A 25,476-nucleotide genomic window follows, 5' to 3' on the forward strand; every position below is an offset into this window, starting at 1 on the left:
GAGTAAATGCATGTAAAATTCTCAATGGGACCTACTTTTTAGATAAGGCAACTCGCCATGTGATTATGGAAGAAATAGAAATTTTAGTCCCTTTGAAAGCCACTATTTACTCCCACGGTTAGCCCTTCTGTGTCCCAAGTTCAACATTTTTATGATGAACCTTAAACATGAAGCCATTTACTAGTTAACTACAACTTTCAGCTTTGCTTTGCAATGACCATGTTTAATAAAGTGAATTTACCAGGCTAGTTAAAAAGCATTGCAAATCTACTTGTTTTCTCATTGCCTGGAGATAGAGCAAGATAGGAAAGTTTAAAAAAAAAAGAGAGAGAGAGGCCTCCCGAAAAACCCCACAAATGTTGGTCTAGTTGTGTTTTTTTTCAACTTTGCCAAAGCTACAATGTAAGATATTTTATTTTTTCATTCTGTTTACTGTTTTAAAATCTGATATTCCTGACTTCGGAAAATTCACAGTGGACATTTGCATAAAATTAGCATCCTTCTTGTAAAGTGAAAGTGTTCTGTTCAAGGCAAACTAACGGTGATTCCCTAAGATAAAAATTAAACCATTACAAGTTTGGCTCTTGATCAAGCCAACACAAGTAGACTCTGTAGGCTAGAATTAATTTTTCATCTTCAAATAATTCTACTCAAATATAGAATCATAATGAAATAAAAATTTCTTCTGACTCAAAATGATGCCCTGCCTCATCCCCTACCTTTTGAACTGTCAATGCCATCTCATCTTACCGTGTATTATCTTACAATAAACCTAAAATCAGATTAAACACTGCTTGGAGATGAGATAAGGGTCGTAGTGCTTTCATTTTACCTGAACTAAGACACTAGTGATGGGGAAACAATGACAGGATGAAATTAAAAATCAGACAGGGGATGACAGACCTGAGGAGTTGGTGTTTAGGGACATGGACAGTTTTGAGGAATGTTGAAACTATTTTTTTCTCCCACCATATGAAAAAAAATGAAGTTTATGGGATGCCTTGCACCATACATAGGCCTCAACCAGATAACAGACAGTCAGTACACACTAGTTCTTGTGGTGCTTACTTGCATCTTCACTTACAACAAAGGGCAAATAAAGCCCAAGATGATTTTGTAGCCTGGTCCTTCCAGACTGGGCATGTTGGGAGAGCACCATTTTCACGGGGAACTTGGGAGGAAGTTTCCAGAGATTCAGAAATCCTCTTCTTTGCAAGAGGATGTACATTCTGATCATGATCACGTTTTCAGGCCTTCTCCCTTTAGAAGGCAGTAAATCTAAGGCTGCCTCAAAATCCTCGCTTCCTTCAAGAGTATCTATATATATAAAAAGCCAGTGCCCATAACACCAGAACAACCCAAATGACCGGTCGCTATGACGCCCACTGAGACCAGCAAACCCGCCGAATCGGAGGTGGGGCCAGCCGACCAACCACCCGCGTCCCTGCCCCTAATCGGCCTGCCCCACCCTGAATGGCCCCTGCAGCCCCTCTTCCCCTCTCCCCTACCCCAATAGGGGGTGGGGCTGGCCGGTCAACCTCCTGCAGCCCTCGCTCCTGACCGGCCCCACCCCAGATCGGGCCCCCCACTCCAATCAGGGCAGGGCTGGCCAGCCAACTGCCTGCAGCCCCTCTCCCTTTCAGGACCCAACCCGTGCACAAATTCGTGCACCAGATCTTTGGTAAATATATAACCAGTTTTCAAGTACTTAAGAAGTATTTGAATTGTGGAGTGAGTAGTCAACAAATTCTCTCACCAAAAAGTAATGATGATAATGGGACAAAATTATCAAAACCACCATTTCAGAACTCTGAAAAATAATTAGAGATATACAACAAGTTGACAAGTATTGATTAAAGAAAAGCAATCAAATCTTGATCAGAATAGTGGGTGTTGTGGCGTTTATATGTGGGGCTCCTCCCATCCCTGTCCCTCTTCCCCAGCAAACCTCCACCCCCCGCCCCGCCCCGGCCCCCCCCCAGATCGGGCCCCCCACTCCAATCAGGGCAGGGCTGGCCAGCCAACTGCCTGCAGCCCCTCCCCACAGCCGGCCCTGCCCCCTGTCGGCCACCCACCCCAATTGGGGCCAGGGCCCGCCAATCAATCACCCTCAGCTCCTTCCCTAAGCCGGCCCGGCCCTAACCGGGCCCGATTGGGGTGGGTCAGCCAGCCAACCTCCTACCATCTCCTCCTCACAACAGGCCCAGCCCCGACTCACTTGGATTGGGACCCGCTCCAATTGGGACTGGGCTGGCCAGACCCCACCTGTGCGCAAATTCGTGCACTGGGCCTCTAGTAGCTCAATGAAATGCCAAGGCTCTGAGCTCACTGATAGACATTCCTATGGTGTCCAGAGACCTGCCTCGCAATATTGACTTGAGATTCTATATTTGCAAAGAAATGTAACTTTAAAACATCTAAAAAATTTAATTGGAAAATGTCAAATTTTGTGTTGATTCCAGGAGGTAAGTTCCAATCCTAGGACATAGCAAGCCCTCTCTTTGGTAATGAGCTTTGATTCTGTGACAAGAAAAATATTCTAGTACAAGCCAAGAGTGGAAGACTATTGTTAGAAACGAGTTATGTAAATTTCTGCCACATGGCTTTCAATTCCATTCATTTGAATGCATTTAAAGAGGAATGGGATGGCTCTTGTGGGTAAAGTCGTCTAGAAACGTGCATTTACAGTGCACCCACAGTAAATGCAGAAGAAATTTGAATTTTACTACTGACATACATGCATTCTTTTTCATTGAGAAAGTCACTTTCATAGCACTCAGAAAGGTCCATTTCAGCCAGGAAACTGGGGAACTATCTCCTAATTTAAAGCTCCAGATATAAAAGAACCCTCTTCTTGGTGAACTCTGGAGTCTCTGAGGCTAGAGGCCGAAGCTCAAACTTGGAAATGTAGTTTCCACACAATACTGTCATGGATTATTGGACTTAAACAAAAGATAGATATGTGTCATCTTTTTAAACAAGATCCACTCCTGTTGTGAGCAAAGGGCAGGTGAATCCAGTAGTTCTTTTAGGGCCAGCATTACAAATACGCAGGGGCCAAGAGGTTTTCTGAGATATTTAATCAACGATCACAAATAAAGCACCAGAGAATTTTTGTAGAAATACCTGGAGAAGGCCCACGGGAAAGCAGAAACAAAGGTAATGGTAATGGGAGCTATTTGTAAGATCTTGCAAATGCCTTTCAGTAGGAAAAAAAAATACAGTCTCATGTTTTACAAAAACACGTAATCAGTCTTTTCCCTAAAGAGGTGTCTGAGGTACCAATTGCACTGTAGTATCCTAGTACATTCTAGTGAGGATGTGAACACAGTGAGACTCAGGACACTGCTGGTTATTTTACCTACGTTCCGGTACTTGCTCACAGCAGGAACCTGAGGTGAAGATGTTCCCCATAATTGTAATTACAGGACAAACGGAACATGGCAGGTCATGGGGTTTCCTTCCTGTAAATTACGGGAGTTTGTAAAAAGTGGAGTTGAGGACACAGAACCTCCACAGTGAAGTCATAGGCCCTCAGAGTGTGCCCCTTAGCTCTCCTTTTCAGAACACCAGAAATTCAACCATCGTTTCTAAGACAAAATCATAAACTGTGAAGCTTCTAAGAGACTCGGGCCTGGGCATCTCTAGAGAAGAGCCTGCATGTGTTGAGAAAGATGTGGTGCATTTATTAGGGATCTCTACGTTCTGCAAATGTCAGGCAGGGCTCGGCTCCATCCTTACCGAAGGCCATTTTATATCATTTCAGCTCGGGCGGTGCTTATGGTGGAAGCGTCTAGATGGATGACATGGCTTCTTCTACTCTAAAAATATCCCTATAACACTTTGAGCTGTTCTGATTCCTCCAGGGTGCATGGTACCTATTAACCCAAACTATGATCACTTCCCTTTTCTCCCATTTTCAGTCTTTTTGGAATGTCCCCTGTGAACCACAGACACATTGTTGAGAGTTTGCAGTTCTTCCTGTCACCAGGGAGATTGGCCCCTGGTGTCTGTGAAGGCTGCTGTTCAATAAAGCTGTGTACACTGAACTTCCCTCCTCTCTGAGTGGGCCTTGCTCTGTCCAGGGGAGGTGTTAATGAGGTCTCGTTGTTTGACTCCCTCAGGTTACCTGAGGGGCTAAGTGCAGCCAGCCCTGAGGCTGAGGAGCATTCGCTTATAAGGTTGTATGTAAATCAGCTTGGGCACTGTGCACGGTCAGTATCCCAGCCCCGATCCGCTAACCATAGTGGTAGTTCCATAGCTAGACTACCGATCATTCTCCTCCATCACTAAATCTTCTTGTCGTACGTCTCAGTGGAGAGAGAGGTCTTCTGGGGGTTCAAGAGAGTCCATTGAGAATTTCCAACTTGAGCTGGACTTCTCAGCTCTTTCCTCTCTTTTCCACTTATTTTATTGATCTCATGCCTCACACCAGTATAGGTCAGATACTCATCTGTGATGAGTACCAAGCGGATTTTCTTCTCTGGATGACTCTGTTTTTGCATAACCCCAGGTGGTGATTTCTTAGACTTTTAATGAAAGTGCCTCTTGGAATGATCATTAGCACTAACTGGGTCAGGCCAGACAACGCCACGGAGCTGGGCCATAGTGTAGTGAAAGACTTGAGGGCTTATATCTTTCTGTCCCACTGGGCCATTTTTCCCCCAAAGAGAGCAATCTAATTCTTATTGAAGTAGAATTTCAAAACCAATTTCAAACTATCAGTGCTTAATTTCTATCACTGCATCATGCTAGTGGTGATCCACTGTTTATTTCTTAACCATGTCTACACCCCAAAATTGATAGAAACCCATAAAGCCAAGTGTAGGCATATGTTAAAGGTCCTATTCTTCCTATGATTGGAATGGAACCAAATAAATGTAACCTAGAGCCCTGCCCTCACTCCTACTCCACCCCAACTTCCCCTCTTAAAATCAGATAAAACCTAAAGAAGCCAAGAATGTGCTGATCTATGTTAAGAAAGTAGGGAAGTTTGCCATGCAGATATTTTATTTAGCCTGAGTTTTCAGTCTTCTGTGACAGATCTTAGAAAGATAAAGCAAAATGAAGATGAATTGAAATCACCCTTCAGAATTCTCGCCATAAACTCCTGGCATTACTCAACCTGGAGGCCTTTACAAGCATTCCACTTTGATCTTCAAAGGGCACGAGGGCGTATCTTTGAAGTCTTCTGACATCCGGGTGATCTGACTCACACAGATTTATGAGTGTATAACTCTGGTTACCACCGCCATCTGCTGTATCCTCTCTTCTTATATCCACTTCCAGTTATATCCTCGATTCACTTTTCCCTTAAAAGAAAAGAGGAAATCTCAAAGGCACTCTCCTTAACCCTTTGAAGTCTGTGTGTGTGTGTGTGTGTGCGTGTGTGTGTGCGCGCGCGATGCTGGTTAGCAATTAGGTAGAATGTAGAATGTGGTTCAAATAACATAATTCACCTCATTCATTTCCTTGATCATAACTTTATCCCTAAACCTAGATTATTTTCTTATAAATGCATTAATTATAGGAAAAAAATGGCTGGATCAATGGAAATCTATCATCACCACTAGAAAAAGAGCTCCAAGAGCTATGTATGGTGGGGCAGCAAAATTATATAAGCTTATGAAATCTATCTCATCACTGTTGCAAATATCATTACTGACCTAGAGCCAGGCCCAAAAGACCCTTTCCTCCCATCACTGCCCACAGCATTGTGCCTCTGAACACTTGCCGTCTTTGTTGGTATCATGCCCCCTTTGTAAAATCTTAATTATCCAGCCAAAATTCTTTGCCCAGGTTATTTGAGAAACTTACCTAGGATTTTTCTGTAAAATACATGCATTGAATTATGGCTGTCTTCTTCATTAGCCACAGTAGGACACTCTGAATGTTTAAATAGCTAGATTCTTCTACCCTCGGTATCACAAATACCTTGTATAAGCTTTCTGCTATAGATGCAATCTCTATAACAGAAGCCACTCAGAAAAGGAATCACGTTAGTTGTGATCTACAGCTCAGCCGGATCTTGTCACTCTTCCAAACGTTAGAAAATTGCTTGAGTCACAGAGTGCGTTGAACACAATCAGATATGCTGTTTTCTGGTTTGTCACAATAACATTTGGCCAGTTACTTAATATTGCATTAGGCTCAGTGGTGCAGATGGGGAAGCCACCCCCCACCCCTCCTAAGTGCTTCCCAAACCCTGATTGTTCCCTGTGGGCAGCCTGTGTGAGTTATTTCTGTTGGTTGAATGGTTGGCCAGTTGGTTGATTGGTTTACGTGTTCAACCAAAGAAAGGTTAATTACTGTGGCTTCTTCGGTTTTTTCAAACACTTTGCTTAACCAAAGATTCTTTACCAAACCACCCAGATTATTAACCTAACTAAAAATGTTCAAACTAAATTTTAAGCATCTGTACTTTGGTAATCAAAAGTGAATAGAAATAAAATTGAGGTACTCAATTCAGCCTTTGATCTAAAAATTAAAGTTTTCTTCAGGGTTATTTTTTTTTTAAGATTAAAGCTCATCCTTTTCAGTAAGAAAAAAATAGATAAATTTATAAATCAACATCCTATAACAGATGAACTTATAAATTAACTGACGAGGATTTCTTTACTCTTTTCACACTTTCTGGGCATGTTGTATGAAATTTGAAGAAAAATCACTCTCTGCTGATATTTCTTTATCCCATGTAGCCGCAGAGCTCCACTAATATGCTAGACTTTTCAAACTTGAATAGGCCAGTCTTCCCACTCAGCTCTCTTTCCTATGCTAAAATGTTGGTGCATAATTAAAACTGTTGTCATCCCTCTTCTTCACTCCAACCACTTTTATTCTCTTAATGAAGTTGCTTTCGTTGTTGCCTGTGCATGGCCTGTACCCAGAAAACTTCTAGAGACTGTCTTGGTAAAAGTACAATTGATATGGTTTGATGCTGTCTGGGGAAAACATAGTAAATGTAGTGAATCCAATGTAAGCCAAGAATTCTTAGTGTTTCTTCCATAGTACCTGCTTAGGATGGTTTGACTTTCATGCCAGCTTGATGACAATCACCCCACTAGACACTAAATTTTTTCATGCTTGTTTGCTGTTGTGCATGTGGCAGATATTACACTTCAGATCAAAGATGCTGAAAGCAAGAACAGGAAACGGGAAGACAATTTTTCAAGAGAATAGCTCCCAACAAAACTGACTTGTGGTCCCTTTTGTATTCTACCTAAACTGTGTAGATGACAGTGAGAAGCAAAATTTTATTCACACTGAGAGTTACTTAAGGAAGGAGCCAACTTTACAGGTTATTCCTCACAAGTCCAAACACCACACAAGTTTATCAGTTATTTGAAATCAATACAAATGAAAATGTTTTAATTTGCCATGGTTCAATATCATTTTCCTGTTAACCACTGTGATCATGATCGTTGCACATAACATTTATGCCTATAATGCTGCTGCTCCGTGAGACTGCATCCAGGACTTTCATTTCAATTCTTTCATTTTCACACTCAATAAAAGAAAAAATATCTTTGACCAGGGCTAAAATAGTAATCCAACATAAGCAGAGGTGGTTCTTAAAAATATATATATTGCAAAATATATATATATATTGCAAATATATATATATTTATATATATAATATATATATATATATATTTTGCAGGTTGAAACAAAAACCCAAGGAGCTTTTGTGTATAGTTCTGTTATCTAGAACCAAAAAAAAAATGTTTACACTTGAGCAAAACTACTGGTGTCAGTTGTCACCCTTCAAATGTAAAGGGTGAATTTAAGTAAATATGAAATTTTTTACATGCAATAGTTTACATTAATTTTTTACATTAATAGTTTAAGAAAAATGATCTTAAGCATACTAATACATGCAATAAACATTAATATCTCAAGAAAAAGGATTTTAAATATAATGTTACATGCATTAAACAATTATTCAAGAAAAATGATCTTAAATCTAATAATATTACATGCAATAAATATTAATATTTCCAAAAAAAGGATTTTAAGTATAATAATAATATTACCAAAACTGTACTAACATAGTATGGTATCACAAAAGTTGTAGGAAGTATTAAAATTCTGCAAATAACAGGATTATGTCTATTTGAAATATTTTTAAGTTGCTCTATCCTTCCAAAACCAGTGTGTGTGCACATGGGGGGGAGGGGGAATTTATCTTTATATATACTATTTTCCAAAGGTCTAAAAGGGAATTGGTGAGAAAATAGAGAATATTTTATAAAGAAAATATAGTCTAAAGGAATATTTCTGCCTCCTTTTTTCAGCAGAACACATAATCTTCAAAACGCACCTTCTCACACCCTCCAGGGCATGATTGTCACTTCACTCATTACTGATAATATGTGTGCAAAGGGATGTGCCTATACATTGGCAAGGGCCTGGTGAAAAGAAAATGACCCCAATAAGAAAATACATACAGATTTAGAGATAGCAGTCTTGCTTCTCCTGGGAGCTCAGATTAGGAAAAAATGTACCACCTATGACCAAGGGTAGCCTCAGGCAGTTCCCAGTTTCAGAGCTTAAAGAAAGAATGCATTTAGATTTGAAGACCGGGCATGTAGATGACAGAAGCTTATGGAACTAGGTTGACATGAAAGCCATTGCTGCATTCTGACACACGGACGTGGCAGAAGCGTTCATTTCTTGGTAAGAACACAGCTCGTGTGCTTGATCCCAAAGCCCGAGATGAGTTGGACATATCACCTGACTTCTCCAAGCAAGCTGCGGAGCTACAAAGGGAAAGTTTAAAAATCCAAAGTATTCTGTACAATATCGTGAGCAGCCGTTGCTTTGAAGAGATCATCATAAACTACACATTGTCACTAGTCTCACAACTCAGGAGGAGAAGTTTTCACATTGCCTCTTTCTTCAAACGCCTCAGGAGCTGCAAAAGGAACTCTGGTGAAGGCACTTCAATGTGAAGAGTCTTTACAGACCCAAGTTTTATGTGAAACCTGCTTCCCCATCAACTCTCTAAGTCCCCGATCCATTTCATTTTGAAAGAGTACTTGGTTTTGGTTTTGATTTGTTTTACTCATGCACTTGACTTCCTCTCTACCTGGTCATCATTTCGGCTTCCCAGAAATAAGTCATGAGGAGCAGAATGTAAGCCTAGTTTTTGGAAGTACAGAAACTCTGTGGGCAGTGAGTACCAAAACTCAGAAGTACTCCTGGTGCTAAGAGCTGTAGCAAAACAAAATAGTTTCTTTCCACAAACTCATAAATACCGATAGTGTCATCCCCATATTTTCCAAGAACTGATTCCCAAGAATTCATGTGGGAAGGAAAAGGAGCATGAAAGGACTTAAGCCAACCCGGGCATGGGCCAATGAAAAGAAAATGACAAAAAGAAGGAAAGATGAGTGTATACAGAGAACACCTGCTCATCCCCTTGCCGGGAGAAGGGACCTGGGAAGAAGAAGAAAAAGAAGAGAAGAAGGGAGATAGATAAATGGAGTAGAGGAGGGAGAGAAGGACCCAAAGAGTTAGAAGGAAAGAATAAGGCCACGAACAGAAAACCTGGCCTACCGCTCTCTTCCTGGGCCTGGCCCTGCACATACTGATGTCAGCCAGACTCCTCCAGAGCTAGTACTGGTGTCACGTGGTGGGACGGGCTTTATGGACACATCACCTTCCCCCCATAAGATTCACCAGAGTCGTTTGTAGCAAACACATCCCCTGATAGACCCTCCTGTATTTATTTTCTCTGCTGGTCCTTTCTTTCTTCTTGCACATTCAATATCAGAAGTTGTACCCAGGGGATTATAATTAAGCTTGTGATTTAGCAGATATCCCCACAATTTCTGGGAGTCAAGGGGCAGGAAAGCATAACAAGACAGGGAAATCACTGATTTACCACACAGTGTTTTGAGTGGTTTTGCAAGAACCTGAGATTAATTATATAGTAGGTACATCAATCTTGAGTTACAAAAAAGAAAGTTGGGGGAGGTACTTGGGCAGCAGGGAGACGGTAGTTATGGGAAAATGAACATAAAGGGATATGCTTCAGGAGACCAGGTTTGGGGTGCTGTTTTGGTGGGATGAGGGGAAACACCAGCTATCATGGCTTAAAGTGGCTGTTTGGCCCTGACAGGCAGTTTCATAGTCTTAGAAGGTGGAGATTAGTATGCTGAAAAAAATGTAAGTTCATCCGGAAGATACATTCTCCTAGAACATTAATCATTTCCTTTTTAAAGTCAGTTTTGTGTGCACTTGTACTTTGTGTAATACTTTGTGTAATTGGGGATTTCTGAAACCCTCTATGTCAGTGATGGCGAACCTATGACACGCGAACTCATTTTTTGGTTGATTTTTTCTTTGTTAAATGGCATTTAAATATATAAAATAAATATCAAAAATATAAGTCTTTGTTTTACTACGGTTGCAAATATCAAAAAATTTCTATATGTGACACAGCACCAGAGTTAAGTTAGGGTTTTTCAAAATGCTGACACGCCGAGCTCAAAAGGTTCACCATCACTGCTCTATGTGGTGCTTAAAGTACAAAGCACTTCTAATAAGACTGCAATCTCGGTAATTTTCAACTTTCTGTTCAACACAGAAAGTTGGAGAATATAGGGAAGACTGCAGAAGTAAACTTCCTGACTGAGGTATAAAGGCTGGCAGGAGGTAGCAAACCATTGGGCTGTTTACATGATCGTCTGTCATGAACGCTGAATGAATTTCCATTCTGTCCAGGCACAATGCAATCTATTTGTTAAGCAAGGAGCAGAGGTCAAATCTGGGATCATGGTGGTTTGTGCAATTGTAAGAATGGTTCTCAGGCCAGGTTTCTACTCCTAGTTCAACTCTGTGGAGATGTGAAACATCTTGAACATTTCAAAAGAATAAGAGAGCTGTCCAAATGGAGCTTGGCTCCACCGGTAGACTTGGGCGTTTCTGTCGCCAGTTCTATTCTTGAATGCAATGCCGTGTTTACCTTCTTCTTGGCTTTCCCGTCTTATTAACTAGCTCTCCTCCCAAGGACAGTGAAGTAGAGCAGAACAAACTGCTGGCTAGGGCTGCTCCGGCTTTTCTGAAGGGCAAAGGGTAAGTTAAAGCCCGAGTATACTGGAATCTGGAATTGACTGCACGAAAAAATGGAGATTTCTTCTGTCAACATGCTTTGTGTTTGAAAGACCATGTTTGATTTAGTAAAAAGCAGCTCCGTTATAACTCCATTAACAGCACCAAGTAGTGATTTTGAGTAGAAACGTCTGTGTTGTTCACTTTCCCTGACGTCCTTTTCTTTTTTTAAATGACTAAGCTTCAGGTTTGATTCTCCAAAGGCTACTTAATCTTTGTTTGCAGTGTGTTTACCGTCCAGCTGAATTCCTTGGCCTGGGTGGTGTGAAGATTGCAAATCTGTTTTCTGGCAGCCTGTATTTTTCAAGTTGGTGAAATGCAATCGTGGATTTCATTGCTTGGATTCTGCTTGTGTTTTGCATAGGACAGCCCTTGCTTTTCCTCTACTTGTTTGGTTTCCCCAATGCCTTTTCCCCACCCGCACGCACAAACACACTCCTACCTGCTCTGCTTCTTTCTGCCCGCCTCTCCTAACACCCTCTCTCCTCCTGCCCTGTTCCAGGATACAGTACAGCCTGAATGTGGCAGACAGGCTGGCTGATGAACATGTGCTCATCGGGTTGTATGTCAACATGCTCCGGAGCAACCCCTCATGGTTAGTGCAGCTTTGGCTGCTTGGCTGCCCTTAGAGAGGGACACGGTCCCGTCTCTTGACCAGCAGTCTCAGCAGGGGGAGGTCACTGATGCCAGAGGTGTCCCTCAGGCACTTTTTAACGGATTCCATGAAAATGCCTTCTGTAATGTTATTTTGGATATTTCCCACTAATGTGCCATAGAATTATATGTTAGCCGAAGGGACAACGTGTACAAATGGTTCCATGCTAAGGATCAGCTCAGGTGGGTGCAGGGATGTGGGTCCCACAGTCGGTTCTGTGTTACAAGTGCCACGTCAGAGAACCACACAAGGGTGATGCAGGAATTTGTCCTATTGCAAGCACAGGTACGTCCCTGATGACATGTGAAAAAGAGGAAGTTATGGGATGAGGCCATACCCTGGAAATCATTTCCTTAACAGTGATTGTCTTTCGACTTTTCTCTGCCTCACAAATGTTTCTGGGTAGCCATCAGATAAAGCCTGCTTTCCAGTCCCTGAATATGCCAAGCTTACTTTCAGATGTGTGACATGTATGGATTCAGGTAGCTCCACATATTGGGGTGAAGACATTCGTCAAGCTTTTCTCTTCCTATTTTTATTGTGACGTGAGAGATTCCTCCCATTGATTAGTTACTTTGTTTTAATAATAATTGTACATTTTCAATTTGAATGAAAATATATGGACAAACTATATAAATATCATATATTTCAGGTTGGTTTAAGCCACTATTTTACAAGCATGTTTAGCAAACCAGTTCCTTAGAAATATTTTAATTTTGCTTAATAATTCTAATATCCTCTGAACTAAGGACCCATGGATTTTTTTATAGTTGTAAATTTTAAGTGAGCCAATGGGTTAAACTTCCTTTTAATTAGCTGGTCCCCCTTTTCACTACTATGTCTCAGAAAGCATACCATGAACACTTGATGCTCATTGCATCATCACTCAGTATTATTAGCCACTTCTTTGTTTCTAGAACATTCTTCCCTTGACTATTTCCAAAGTTATTTCCTATTCCTGCTTCTGATGCCTTAGAATCATTTCTTTGCATAATTAGTGTATGAGATAATTTTAACCGGAATTGTATCCGGAATTATTTAGTCTGCCTGCTTCTGATGCCTTCGAATCATTTCTTTGCATAATTAGTGTATGAGATAATTTTAAGTGATTCATTGATGAGCATGTATTTAATGGCTACATATTTATCTTAATTTGAATTTTTATAAATATGACCGGCATATTAGTTTAATTTTACTCTTTTAGGAAATAAAAATGGACTCTCCTGCTAAGCCCATGTCTTTGTTCAAGTTTTTCCAAGCTTGTAGATCAAACAGTTTCCCCTCTTTCCCACATCTCAGCCTCTCAAAACTATAGGAGGAAAGAGAGATTGCTTTAATCTTATTCCCAATGAGTTTGGTTCCCCCATGGTATATGGTGGCTGAAGCAGTGAAAGTAAAAATACAGAATTACAAAAGGAAATAAGTTGTATGAGTAATCTTTACAGAAGAATGCAGTCGCTAAAGATTTAATCGTGTCTGAAGGCAGTGATGTGATCTCACACCGAGTCCTCTCCTCATGGTTCTAAGGACACTCTGGTTATTTCTACCACTTTCCTTTGACCTTTTCTTCATGAAAGTTGTAACGGAGAAGCCTCCGAGAGGAGAGCTCAGAGAGTGTTACCAGCAGCCTCTTCCCCACTCAAGTGATTAATCACAGTGACTTGATGGCCACTTAAGACCGTAAAACTGTCTCGGCAGAGACTCCATGTGTCCCCTTGAGGAAAGCTAGGTGTGACTTGTATTTTGAAAACAAAGCAGAATTTAAGACCGATCCATGAAGCCAACTCCATTTTAATGGCTGCTGCCCCCATATTTCTCATGGTTTCTTTCTGTCCTTAAAAAATTCCAACTTATCTTTCAAATTTATCATTCTTCCTTCTGTTTCCTTTCTGTTTAATTAGCTCCTTACAATTCCCCACACCGACCACGATTACATGAGTACTGTTAGTGATCTCTCACCTCCTTTATCATCATTATAGCTATAATTTTTACCATCATTCAATTATGGTGAGCTATATAATGGTAATAATCGAAGAGATGCCGTTTTTTTTAAAGCACTTGCCTCAGGCTAAGCTGTTAAAAGCTTTATTTATGTAATATTGCATAAATGACATAATCATACACAAATTACATAATAGTACATGTATTATTTACATACTTTATAATTATATAAATTATTTACATTATAATTACATAAATTAATCACATAATTATTTGCATAATTTCCTCTAGCCCTTAAAGCAAGCCTATAGAGTAAATGCTATCGTCCCTCCTTTATAGAGAAGTAACGGTAGCAATTATGAGAGTTACAGGACTCTGCAGTCACATGGCCACTGAACAGTGAGTGGAGCAGGGATTTTGGTCATTAGCAACTTGAGTCCAAGCTCATAACCACTAGGATATACTGCCTCTTATGAACCTACATCTACGTGTGCCCTCCAAAAAGCTTTCCTGGACAGTCAGTCCTCCACACTGCGTCCCCACACATCTATTTCCTAAAATCACATATCCCACTGTGTTACTTCATTGTACTTTCACAGATATTTTGAGCACATCGTGATAACAAGAATGGTAGCTGGTAGCGTGTATGTATTTAGTTCTCTGCCTTGTGATTGCTCATTTTGATCGTAAGCTTCAAAGGGGCAAGAGTTCAGTCTCTTGTATCTCACCACAGCACCTGAATATGAATAATTGTACATTTATGAAGAGCTTCAAAAATTACGGAGCCCTCACCCACACATCGTTTGGCTCGCTTGTCGAAGCCCTTTAAGTGTAGACCTTATTACTTTCATTTCACTGATAAGAAAATGTAAGCTCTGAGACAGGAAGTGACTTATCCACAGTCACATGCTAGCAAGGGCTTGCACACGGGGCTTCTGACACAAGATCCCTTCCATGTTCCAGTCATTGCTCGGCCTCCCTGTTTGTGCCTCTTTCATGAGATGGTCTACAAATAGGAACCTAAGAGCTGTTGAGAGGCCTTTACACTAATTCAGGCAAAGATGACTGTGGCCTGGAGCACATCGGTGACAGCTGGAATAGAAGGAAGTGGAGGAACTTGCAGTTTGTAGAAGATAGAATGTAGGGCCTTGTCCATGATTATGACATAGTGGGTTGTTAAGGTCTCAATAAAGGCGTTGGAAGGCACCCCTATAAAGAAGCCATTCTTATGCAGATTTTATTATTATTATCCATGAAGATTGCCACTTTATGATTTCCTGTACTTTCCTTTTAAACCTGTCTGTAAAGTGCCAACAGTTGAAGCATTGAGAGTTCCTTCGTTTCCCTCCTCAATCCTCAGTCCCATAAAATCACTTCCTGGACCCCAGTATCACTTCATTCTTTTCCGCCCTGACTTCTGCTCACTGACTCCTGGCGGCCTGAACATGGCTCTATGTAGTGTTTTGCTCTCAACCAACTGCAAAACATGGGCCATAACCTCCTAAAGCAGTCCTCCACTGGGCGTTAACTGACCGTGCTTTCTTAGGCAATAATCCTCCTGTTAGCCATTTCCATTTAATAGAAGGTAGTACCTGAGGCGTAATGACCTTAAAAATTAAATTCCCATCATCATTTCAACAAATGGAAACAATGTTAGGGGAAAACATACCACTTAGTCTGGTGGCCTTTGGGTGACATTATTTGGTTGACTTTCCCACACTGGCAGTCAGAACAAGACTGCAGAGAAACAAACCAAAAATGTGAATAAACCCTGAGTTCCCAGAAATCTTTGCTAAATCACAATTTACTAAGCCATCGCTTAGCTGGGCCACTTGAGTGTCCTAGAGTGCCATTTTCAACCACTAGCAGCAGCCACTGGCCATGTATTTAAGGTAGATGCTGGAGAGCTTTCAAAATAATAGATTTTCCCATTCAAGATTCAGTCTACAGAGCAGCCCCTTTTTAATTCATCATAGTCTTGTAGCAAGATTACTGATTCTAAAGTCTTGAAATGAATAGCCAGGGATGGAGCAAGTGTTGGAATCCATATTTCTTTAATGATTTAGGGATTATTGGCTATTCATTTTCAACCATTTGTAATTGAAGTCTTGAAATAATGGAATTTATCAGAGAAATGCCTCATTCGCTCTTGTATAATTTGAACCTACAGAAATGGCACATGTGGACTCATAAATCCTTTGTGTGCACAAAGGGGAAATATATCACTCCACCCCTCTTTTGGTCAGTGCTGGGGAGGAAAAGTATGGAGGATGAATTATAGCTTACTCAGCCAAATCCCATAATTTCACATCTTACATTTCCAGGAGGCTTTTTTATGTAACCTTCCTATTGTTCATACCTACTTGCTGGCCATTCATAATAAAAGACACTTGGATTGTGAGGGGTTTTTATCAAGGTTTTCTATTATTTATTTACCAGAACACTCACAAATGTTTTTGACAAAGTCACTTTCAGGCCATCAAGCACATCGTCGCCCTGGGCTTGGAGCAATGGGACCGGTTCTCTACACAGTGTTCAAGTAGTTTACGGTCACTGGTGCACCAGCCAGAAATGACACACATGTTAAAATCCAATTAAATTGCTTCTTTGTGGGTAGTTTTATGTTTAAAGCAAAGGCAGTGGAACTTCCTTTCTCATTAAAGCTGCAACGAGAAGTTCAGTTATTGCTTTTAGCCACTGCGGAGTGCACATACCGCATTATAAAGACAAACGTCGGCTTTACAGCATCAGTTTTCCAAAACTAACTCCTTTCGCTTTGAAAGTATTTTCTTACTGCAAGTCTTTTGTATGCTAATTAAAATGTCAATCCACGGGGATCAATACTATACCTATGTCAACCTGAAATCCTAAAATTTCCTGTCATAAGGGAATGTTTGGAAAATATCACACGTACTACATGGCTATCAGTTAAATGCTCATGAAAAATGATCTATTTTATATACTTTAGATGTTCCATCTTATTTTCAAGATCTTCTAGGTCCTTGCTTCTCAAAGTGTCCTTGGACCAGCAATACCAGAGGATCTCAGAAGCTTGTTATAAATGCAGATTCTCGGGTCCCTGCCCACAGGGAGGGGACTGTGGCTCAAGAGGATTTTCATGAGGTTGCCATCAAGCTGTTGGCTGGGGCTGTGATCTCATCTGAAGGTTCTGCACATGTGAATTCATTCACAAGATGCTTGGCTCCGGTGCCTTATGACATGGGCCTTTCCATAGGCCACCGGATGGCATGGCAGTGAGCTTCCCACAGAGCAAGCAATCCAAAAGGGCTCAGAGAGGGAAAACGTGCCCCAGATGGAAGCCATGGTCTTTTGTAACCTAACCTTGGAAGTGACATTCCAGGACTCTGCCATATTTTATATTGTATTCCATGGAAGCAAGCCAGAAAGTCCAGCCCATACTAAAGGGAGGGGCTTACACACAAGAGTGAATACCAGGAAATGGGGGATCACTACAGGCTGACCACAGTTGTTTGCTTTTTTTTTTTTTAATCTAGCTTCCATATTTTCTAACAGGCCTATTTGGTACATGTATTACTTGTGTGATGAGGAAATAAAAATATCAAAAGCAATAAAATTAAAGAGAAAATATCCTTTCATGAGAAATGTTCATCAGAACCATCACTCCTCTCTGGAGCTTTCATAGTAAGACAATTGCAGTGAGTGGGACAGGATTTATTAGTGACCTTCCAGGCCACATACTAAATGCATGTTATGGATTCATGCTATAAATCCAAGTCTGAGATCATTAGCCTAACAGGATTTTATCTAGTTTTCAAATCTGTGCACTGAAACATTGAAATAGCAACACCCTTGGTGATAGGAATGCATACATCTTTCCCGTCGCCTAACAGTCTCCTCGCTCTGTTCTCAATAGTATGCTGGAGAGCTCAAACCGGCTTGATGAGGAACACAGGCTGATTGCCAGGTACGCGGCAAGACTGGCGGCAGAGTCCACTTCGTCTGTAAGTAGTGTGAGTGAGAGGATGTTGTGTTCATTGTCGATCCTATAGCTCAGGGGTGGGGAACGTCTGGCCTTCTATGACCCAGGAAGTCACTTGGTCTGGCCCTGCCAAGGCATTAGGGGTGAGTTAATTAAATGTTTGACCAAATATAGCAGGCTAATGTTTAAGCTGATAATCCTGTATGGCCCACGAATGGTGTTATAAATATCCAAATGGCCTTTGGCAGGAAAAGGTTCCCCACCCCTGCTTATAGATGGTGCTACAACTGCAGAGCTCAAGAGTTGCTACTGTGTTGTCTTCAAGACCTAAGAATGGTCTGGCCTCCCACTCCTTTCATCTTTTCCCTTCTCAGCTATCATTCTGGTACCAGAGATCGTAGCTTGAGTTACTCTGTTACGGCATTGCTAAGACCGCCTCACGCCTGATTTCTCTGGGTAATTCTGGGTCGCTTAATATAAAGAGCGAAGCAATGACCCCAAATAAGTTTCTACTTTTATCAATAATGTGTAAAATATGTATGAGAAAGAGAAAAGTATGCAATGAAGTCAGAAGAAAAACCTGGGTCACAGGTCAAAGCTGCCATGTGCGGACTTAGCTAGAGAAAGACATTCGGATATAAAACGTAGAATCTCAGACTTCTTCCTTAGCAACACAAATCGTTTCTCTTTATGTCTTTTTCTTAATTCTTTTTTTCAAATCATTTCTCTTTTAAAATAACTGCTAATTAAAAAATTATAGAGAAGCTTTTCAAAAGCCAGACATTTACCACACTTAACCTTTCCTACAATCACCCTTCTGGACGTTAAAAAGCAGGGTTAGGCAATGGGTGCCATGTTTAAAAGTTTGGCATTCTTTGGTAGAAAGATTTTTTTAATCGGTTTACAAGCAGTAAATATTGACATCAAGAAATTTCTACAATGTACTGTAGAGCAAAGAAAGCAAGACACAGTGACGTATACATAATCTAACCCTATTTTTTAAATGAGTGATTTTTATTCACATGAAATTATATCCCTCGGTTTCCAAAGTCCCATTTCCCTTCAACCAGTCCTGGAAGAGGTGCAGCTGGGGCTTCAGCACAGCTAGAAGCAAAGCAAGCCAGTGTCTGAAGTTTTTGGTCCACGGTGGAGCCGTGTCCACACAGCATTAAGCTAGTCCTCGCATTAATCCAGTGTGTGGAGCTCACATGGCTTCCCCTGCAACAAGAGTCTCAAGGGAGCTAGAGGCTGAGAGAGAGAATTCCCTTTGGTTAGGACTTAAGTATCTCAGACTTCAACCCCCAGTGACTCACTCTCAGGTGTGATTGACAGACAAGCACTTTCCCATGTCACCCAGACCTTCCTGGGCATGCATCTATTGTCCAGTCCCCTCCCCTGTCGACCTGCAGGGAACAGACCTGGAGAATCTGACCCTATTTTTATAGAACAATGGCAAATTAACCCTTGACTAAATGTGCGCACACACACACACACACACACACACACGGTATATTATGTGTGTGTATTTAATCATTGATTCATTTGTTTATAATATATAATTTGGTAGAAGTTAATTTGTATCTATATATACATGTATAATTTTATATATAATTTTATAAGAATGGAGAAAGTTATGACTGCATATACACCAATTGTTAAAGCTGGTTGCATGACACACACATATATATCAGAGTTAAATTACATGTAAAGAAATGCTAAAAGTATATTAACCAAAAGAAGAAGAAAAGAAAGTCATACTAACTATGATTTTAAAACGATGAAATTTCTAATTGCATATTACAGTGGTTGAACAGTAATTCTAGAAAAAGAATTATCTCAACAGTGAGTATTGGTTTGCCCACGTATACTAAGAGGATCGTTGCAATGGGAACAGCATGGCCAGAATAAAATAGCTCCCCAGAGACTTCAAATCAGAAAGCTCAAAAACAATTTTTTTATGTTCTGTGTATTTGCCTACCTAAGATTCTGTTCAGCTTTTCATTGCCTGGCTGTACTTCAGACCCACAGATCCTGGTCCTTGGGAGAGGAATGGCCATTTAATTTGTATATATTTGCCTTTTTTTGTTGGGATGGAAATCATTTCCTTTTTCTCAGCTGCATGTCTCACGATGGCTGTCTCCTCGATAGTGAACAGTGTGACCCTCTGTTTTGCAGCAGCCAGCGCAGCAGAGAGGCACTCCTGACATCTCCTTCACCATCGACGCGAACAAGCAGCAGCGGCAGCTCATCGCGGAGCTGGAGAACAAGAACCGGTAGGCCGCTCGGCCGCAGTGGCTTTTTGGTCCAAGTGCGCGCCCATTGACAACCCGCCGTCAAGCTTTAAAATGCTTCGGCTCTTCCCCCTGCGTGGATGTTTAAGGCCACGTTCTGAGAAGCCCCGGCTAGACCTGCCAGAGCAAGTACCAAAGACTGAGGGAGTCTGATGCATATGAGCTTCGGAGCTAACAAGCCCGGGTTCAGGCCACCTCCACCGCTAAGGTGCTATTGAACTTGGGCAAGTCCTTTCGCTGGTCTGTTCTTTGATGTCCGCATTCCTGAAACAGACAACAGTAGTAGCTGTATATAATAGCATGTTATGAGGGTTAAATAAAATACGGTTAAAGAAGGCAGCATAGTTCCTTGTAGACTAAGCACTCAGTTCTCCTTACATGTCTTACCATGATTTTTTCTTATCAGAGCTGCTCCTTCCTTGGGCTCCATGGCTCCGCCATGGTTCTAGCCTTAGAACCAACAAGGAGAACTAGGGAGAGTCCCAGAGTATCAGATGTTGGCCCTGGAGATCTTCACTCCGGCCACTGGTTTTCAGGCTGAGCTCGATGAGACGCTGGGGCCTCCGGAGAGGCGCCTGGAGAGGGGGGAGAAGGGCCAGGAGCACCCTTCCTCTCACCTACTGGGTTTCCACAGAATATTTCTCTTAAAGAAATGTCTTCACCATGGAGCACAAAGGGGAGCCAAAGAAAGGTTGAAGTCATAAATTTAACCTTTCCGAGAAGAAGCCACCCCCTGGCTCACCAAGTTCACCTCCGTTCTCGGTCCTTTGTTCTGTCTTACCGGCTGGTGTGCATTGTGTTGTCTGGGAGACCAGCCCCTCCCCCAAGAAGATGTGACTTGTTACCTTGCTAATGGCTTCCAGCTCACTTAGGGGTCGTTTGCCTCACATGGGTTGCCCATCCCTCATGGTCGGCCTGACGTTCACCTCAATGCAGGGCAGCCCCGGCCCCCACATCCATCCTAGACTGATGTGCCTCACCCCTGACAGAGGTCACGCCGAGAGCTCTCCTGTGTCACAGACGCAATTACAGTGAATCCTTTTAAACCCGCTTTCCCTCTAAGGTGACTCTCATTGGGATCCATTGTTAAGAAAAAGGGGGAGCTTTGCCTCACCGGGATCTTCTCAGATAACTTCGGTGAGAGCAGTGTCACTCCTGGCGAGTGAGTGGGGCATTTCGTTTTGTGAAATGAGCACCCTGTATTCCTAGTTCCCTTCCAAGCACCTCTGCCTGGAAGTTGCAGCCCCTTTATGGTGTCCATGGATCATAAAGAACAGGGAGGTACGTGTTGTCCCGTTAGCCGTGCACTTTTCAAAGCTGAGCTCATGCCCACGGCGTTATATGCCCTGCTAGAGGGAGAGTGGGTCCTGGTGAGAACGCTCAGCCTGGCTCCTCACAGCTGGCTGGACCCGAGAGGGAGTCGGAACCTCTCCACACGGCCCGCTAGCTCCAGCCATGCCTCATAAACACTGCTGGGTAATAGGGGGTTGGGGAGGTGCTGCCCAGAAAGGTAGAGCGACCCCTTCTTTGCGCCGGTGGCCCTGAGCTGCTCTGCCCAGGTGTGAGGTCCTGGGTGCGCTGAGCGTTGACTGACCCTGGCTCCTTACCTTCCTCCTCTCTCCCAAGAGAGATCTTACAGGAGATCCAGAGACTGCGGCTGGAGCATGAACAAGCCTCGCAGCCCACCCCGGAGAAGGCGCAGCAAAACCCCACGCTGCTGGCAGAGCTGCGGCTCCTCAGGTGAGAGGAGCCCACGGGCCTCAGGGCGACGGGGCCTGCGTCTTCTAAGGCCTGGCAGTGTAGCAGCGACTGGCCCTGCGCCACTTCTGACCCTCGTGTGTTTTTCATTGCGCTCACCTTATTGCTGAGATTTGGGGGTTTGAGGGAGAAGCTGTTTCTATTTCATTCCTTCATTTGATATAGAGAAAGGAAACCGTGCTTTAGGTCAAAAACAAAATCTCTTACTGGAAAAAAATTGAACTCAGATTTCTTGAGTTATTTGTACCCTCAACAGTGTGTTTATAATGCAAGTGATCAAAACATTTTTACACTTAAAAATGTGCCTGTAACCCATGAAAGGGAGTCTGGTTTTCTCTAAATCTGGTTCCCTAGTAGCTTTACTTAGAGATCTTAAAACACAGGCCTTCTTGTGCTGCAATAGAGTGTCAAGGCCTGGGCCCACCTCCGCTGTCATCATAAGCATTTGAGTTGGGAAGGACCTTAGGTCGTCCGGTTCAACCCCCCGAACCTCAGGTAGAAAGTAGCAGGAAGTGGGTGAGGACGTGGCTCCCCTTGCACCCGTGGGCGAAGGCAAGTCATGCCTGGGCTCCATGTCAAACTGGCTTCCCTCCCTGCCTTGAAGAGGGCACATGCTCAAGCCTATTTGTGTAGCAAACAAAACGAACATAAATTCAAAGGCATTCCCTCATAGAAATGTCACATTTCACAGGCACTTTCAGTTAGCAAGTGCAGCGCACTTTCCATCTTTCGGTTTGGGTGCCAAGTATTTCCTAGCTCTCGGGCGTGCTGTATAAGTACTAGTATAGTCACGTGCCACGTAGCGCTGTTTCAATGGACAGCAGACCGCATAGACGGTGGTGATCCCCTAAGTCTATAACGGAGCTGGAACATTCCCGTTGCCTAGTGATGTCGTAGCCGTCGTATCGTAGTGGCACAGTGCGTTGCTGCGGATGCTGGTGTCACCCAGCCTACTGAGCTGCCAGGCAGGTAAAAGTATAGCGCATACAACTATGTACAGTGCATAGTGCTTGATGATGATAAACGACCATGCTACCGCCTTATGTAGTTACAATACTATACTTTCTATCATTGTTTTAGCATAGACTCTTTCTACTTATAAAGAACAGTTTGCGGTAAAGCAGTGTGCCATGTTGTGCCAGCAGCAGCCTCACACAGCTGTGTTTGCTTTGTCTCTGGATGGCACCGTTTTGTCTTGTGCTTGACTTAATCTCACATTGCTTGGTACAGACAGGAACATGCTATGCAGGCGTGTAGCCTAGGAGCAGTAGGCGGTACCACATGGCCTAGGTGTGCTGGGTAGACCATCTAGGTCTGTGAGGTGCACTCTGTGATGTTCACACAACAAAGCCACCTCCTGTGCCTCTTTCAGAGCACTTCCCCATTGCTAAATGGGCCCTGATTGTGCCGATGCCTCTTTTCAGAACCCTTTGCCAGAACTAGACTCTCATTTACTTTCTCCATGTGAAGAGACTAAATGAAGCGGGTCCTGTTTGGCTCCGTTTTTTTTTTTTTTTACCAAATACCTCCTGATGGGAGTCATGGACGTTTCCGGGGGTTCCACTCTAACCCTGCTCTTCAGACATGTCAGCATCTGAGCACGGCAGCACCCCTGGCCCAGCCTGCAGGACCTGCCTGCCCTCGGCTGGGACCCATGCCCCTGGCTGGTGGGACCAGCCCTCCACAGGAAGCTAATCTGAGTTTTGGAAGGGAAATCTACAGAACCCGCATCTGGTGGGGCCGCTGCGGTCGCATCATACTTTAGAATAACTAAACAAGTTAACGGACGAAACGGGGATTCTTCCTTTTCAACCTTTTTGATTTCTGGTCTATCTTCAGAGAGATGGACTGGAAATTCTTGCACATTCTACCACACCATCCCCAGAAAGGGTGAAAGCGAAATGGACAAAGTGATGTTTCACATCCTCCTCCTCCTCAAAGACATATAAAAGGAATGACTGTTAGTAACTTTCACCAAATAGGATGGTGTAGGCCAGTGGTCAGCAAACTCATTAGTCCACAGAGCCAAATATCAACAGTACAACGATCGAAATTTCTTTTGAGAGCCAAATTTTTTAAACTTAAACTATATAGGTAGGTACATTGTTATTAACTTAATTAGGGTACTCCTAAGGCTTAGGAAGAGCCACACTCAAGGGGCCAAAGAGCCGCATATGGCTCGCGAGCCGCAGTTTGTCGACCACAGGTGTAGGCCCTCCAAGCTCACAAGTTGGAAATTACGTTGGATACATGCAGAAATATGACTGAGTAAAGCACTGTGGAAGCAGAGTGGTCCTTCATCTGCACATCTGAGTATGTTTCTCCACCTGAAAGGTCCTTTCTGCCTCTTCTGCTGGCTGTCCCATTCTCTAGTGGAGGGATGACGACTAGGCCTTTTTCATAAGCATTTTCATCAGTTCCCACCAGTGAGCATTTGCTTTCCAAGCTATTTGGTTCCATTTGGATCATCCAGGCTGGGAAGGCATCTTAATGTGCCTGGGTCACTGTTGATGAGTTTTCCAACTGACATTTATTCCCTCTGGTCCTGACTTGGTAATCCTATGGCCCCAGCTGAGCCTAGAGCTACACGAAGGAGTCTGGCTTGCAAGAGCCCATGTACCTCTGGCCCTCACTGTCAACTGGAGCCCCACACCTGAGGCCTGAGACACCTGACCCCAGCTGATTTGCTTTGCCTGCCTCCATATTCTAGCCCAGTGGTTCTCAGCCTTGGCTGCACATTAGAATCACCCGGGAATCTTTTTAAAATCCTGATTTCTGGGCCTCATCCTCTGGAAATTCTGTTCCTTTGTGATGGGGTGGGGCCACCACAATAGTAACAAAGAAACAGAATTTCTGGGGATGAGGCCCAGAAGTCAGGATTTTAAAAAGATTCCCAGGCGATTCTAATGTGCAGCCAAAGTGGAGAACCACTGCTCTATACATTTCTTCTGCCTGAAAGGAATACCCTACCTTTAAGAGTATTTCTCTAGCCTGGCAATGTGGCTCAGCGGTTGAGATTCAACCCATGAACCAAGAGATCACCAGTTCCATTCCAGATCAGGGCACATGCCCACCTTACGGGCTCAATCCCCAGTAGAGGGTGTGCAGGAGGCAGTTGATAGATGGTTCTCTCATCAATGTTTCTATCTCTCTATTCCTCTCCCTTCCTCTCTCTCTAACAGTCAATACAACCATATTTTAATAAAAGAATATTTCTCTAGGAACTTATAAACCACTTATTCTGTGCTAAGCTCTTTCACAATGCATGGATTTCACAGACACCCTGACGTCCCAGATTAAGAAACCCAGCTCCCAGTGTTCCAAGCTTTATTCTTTCATCATGTCCTATTTTGAAAGCACTCCAGGACAATGGCCTCTTGCATAGTTCCTTGGCCTTCGTTCACACTGCGGGGCAGCCAAGTGAAGCAGCCAGAGAAACGCCTTTTGGTGGCTCTGAGAGAGGCCTTCTCATTCCATTACCTCCTTCCTGGGCCCTTTGTTGAGAAACCAGCAGCACGAAGTTCTTTCAGCTCAGGGACGGGAGAGGGGAGAACGGAGCAGAGCTTTGCTCCTCGTGAAATCATAGTCTATTTTTTATCTTAAGAGCACGATGACCTTTCTAAACGATCATATTTTCCTTTTCGCTTTAGCCACAACAAAGCTGAAAGGCAAGGTTGCAAGCCAGAGCTAACCGCTAACCAAGATGATACGCTAGGCATTTCTGTGTGCTAACCCAACACTTCCTGTGCTCTCTG

The 25,476-nt window shown here is 42.8% G+C and overlaps 1 protein-coding gene across 1 annotated transcript in view; it reads left to right on the forward strand.

The window, feature by feature from the left end:
- Positions 1-25,476, forward strand: part of DTNA (dystrobrevin alpha) — a 292,781-nt gene that overhangs the window by 238,688 nt on the left and 28,617 nt on the right. Inside the window, exons 11-16 of the mRNA XM_015565683.1 lie at positions 6,172-6,211; positions 14,614-14,633; positions 16,187-16,204; positions 17,607-17,694; positions 19,860-19,945; positions 21,590-21,703. Of these exons, the coding sequence (XP_015421169.1) occupies positions 6,172-6,211; positions 14,614-14,633; positions 16,187-16,204; positions 17,607-17,694; positions 19,860-19,945; positions 21,590-21,703 (366 nt within the window). The remainder of the gene's footprint in view (positions 1-6,171; positions 6,212-14,613; positions 14,634-16,186; positions 16,205-17,606; positions 17,695-19,859; positions 19,946-21,589; positions 21,704-25,476) is intronic.

This window comes from Myotis davidii, unplaced genomic scaffold, assembly GCF_000327345.1.
Source record: "Myotis davidii unplaced genomic scaffold, ASM32734v1 scaffold520, whole genome shotgun sequence".
NCBI lineage: Eukaryota > Metazoa > Chordata > Mammalia > Chiroptera > Vespertilionidae > Myotis > Myotis davidii.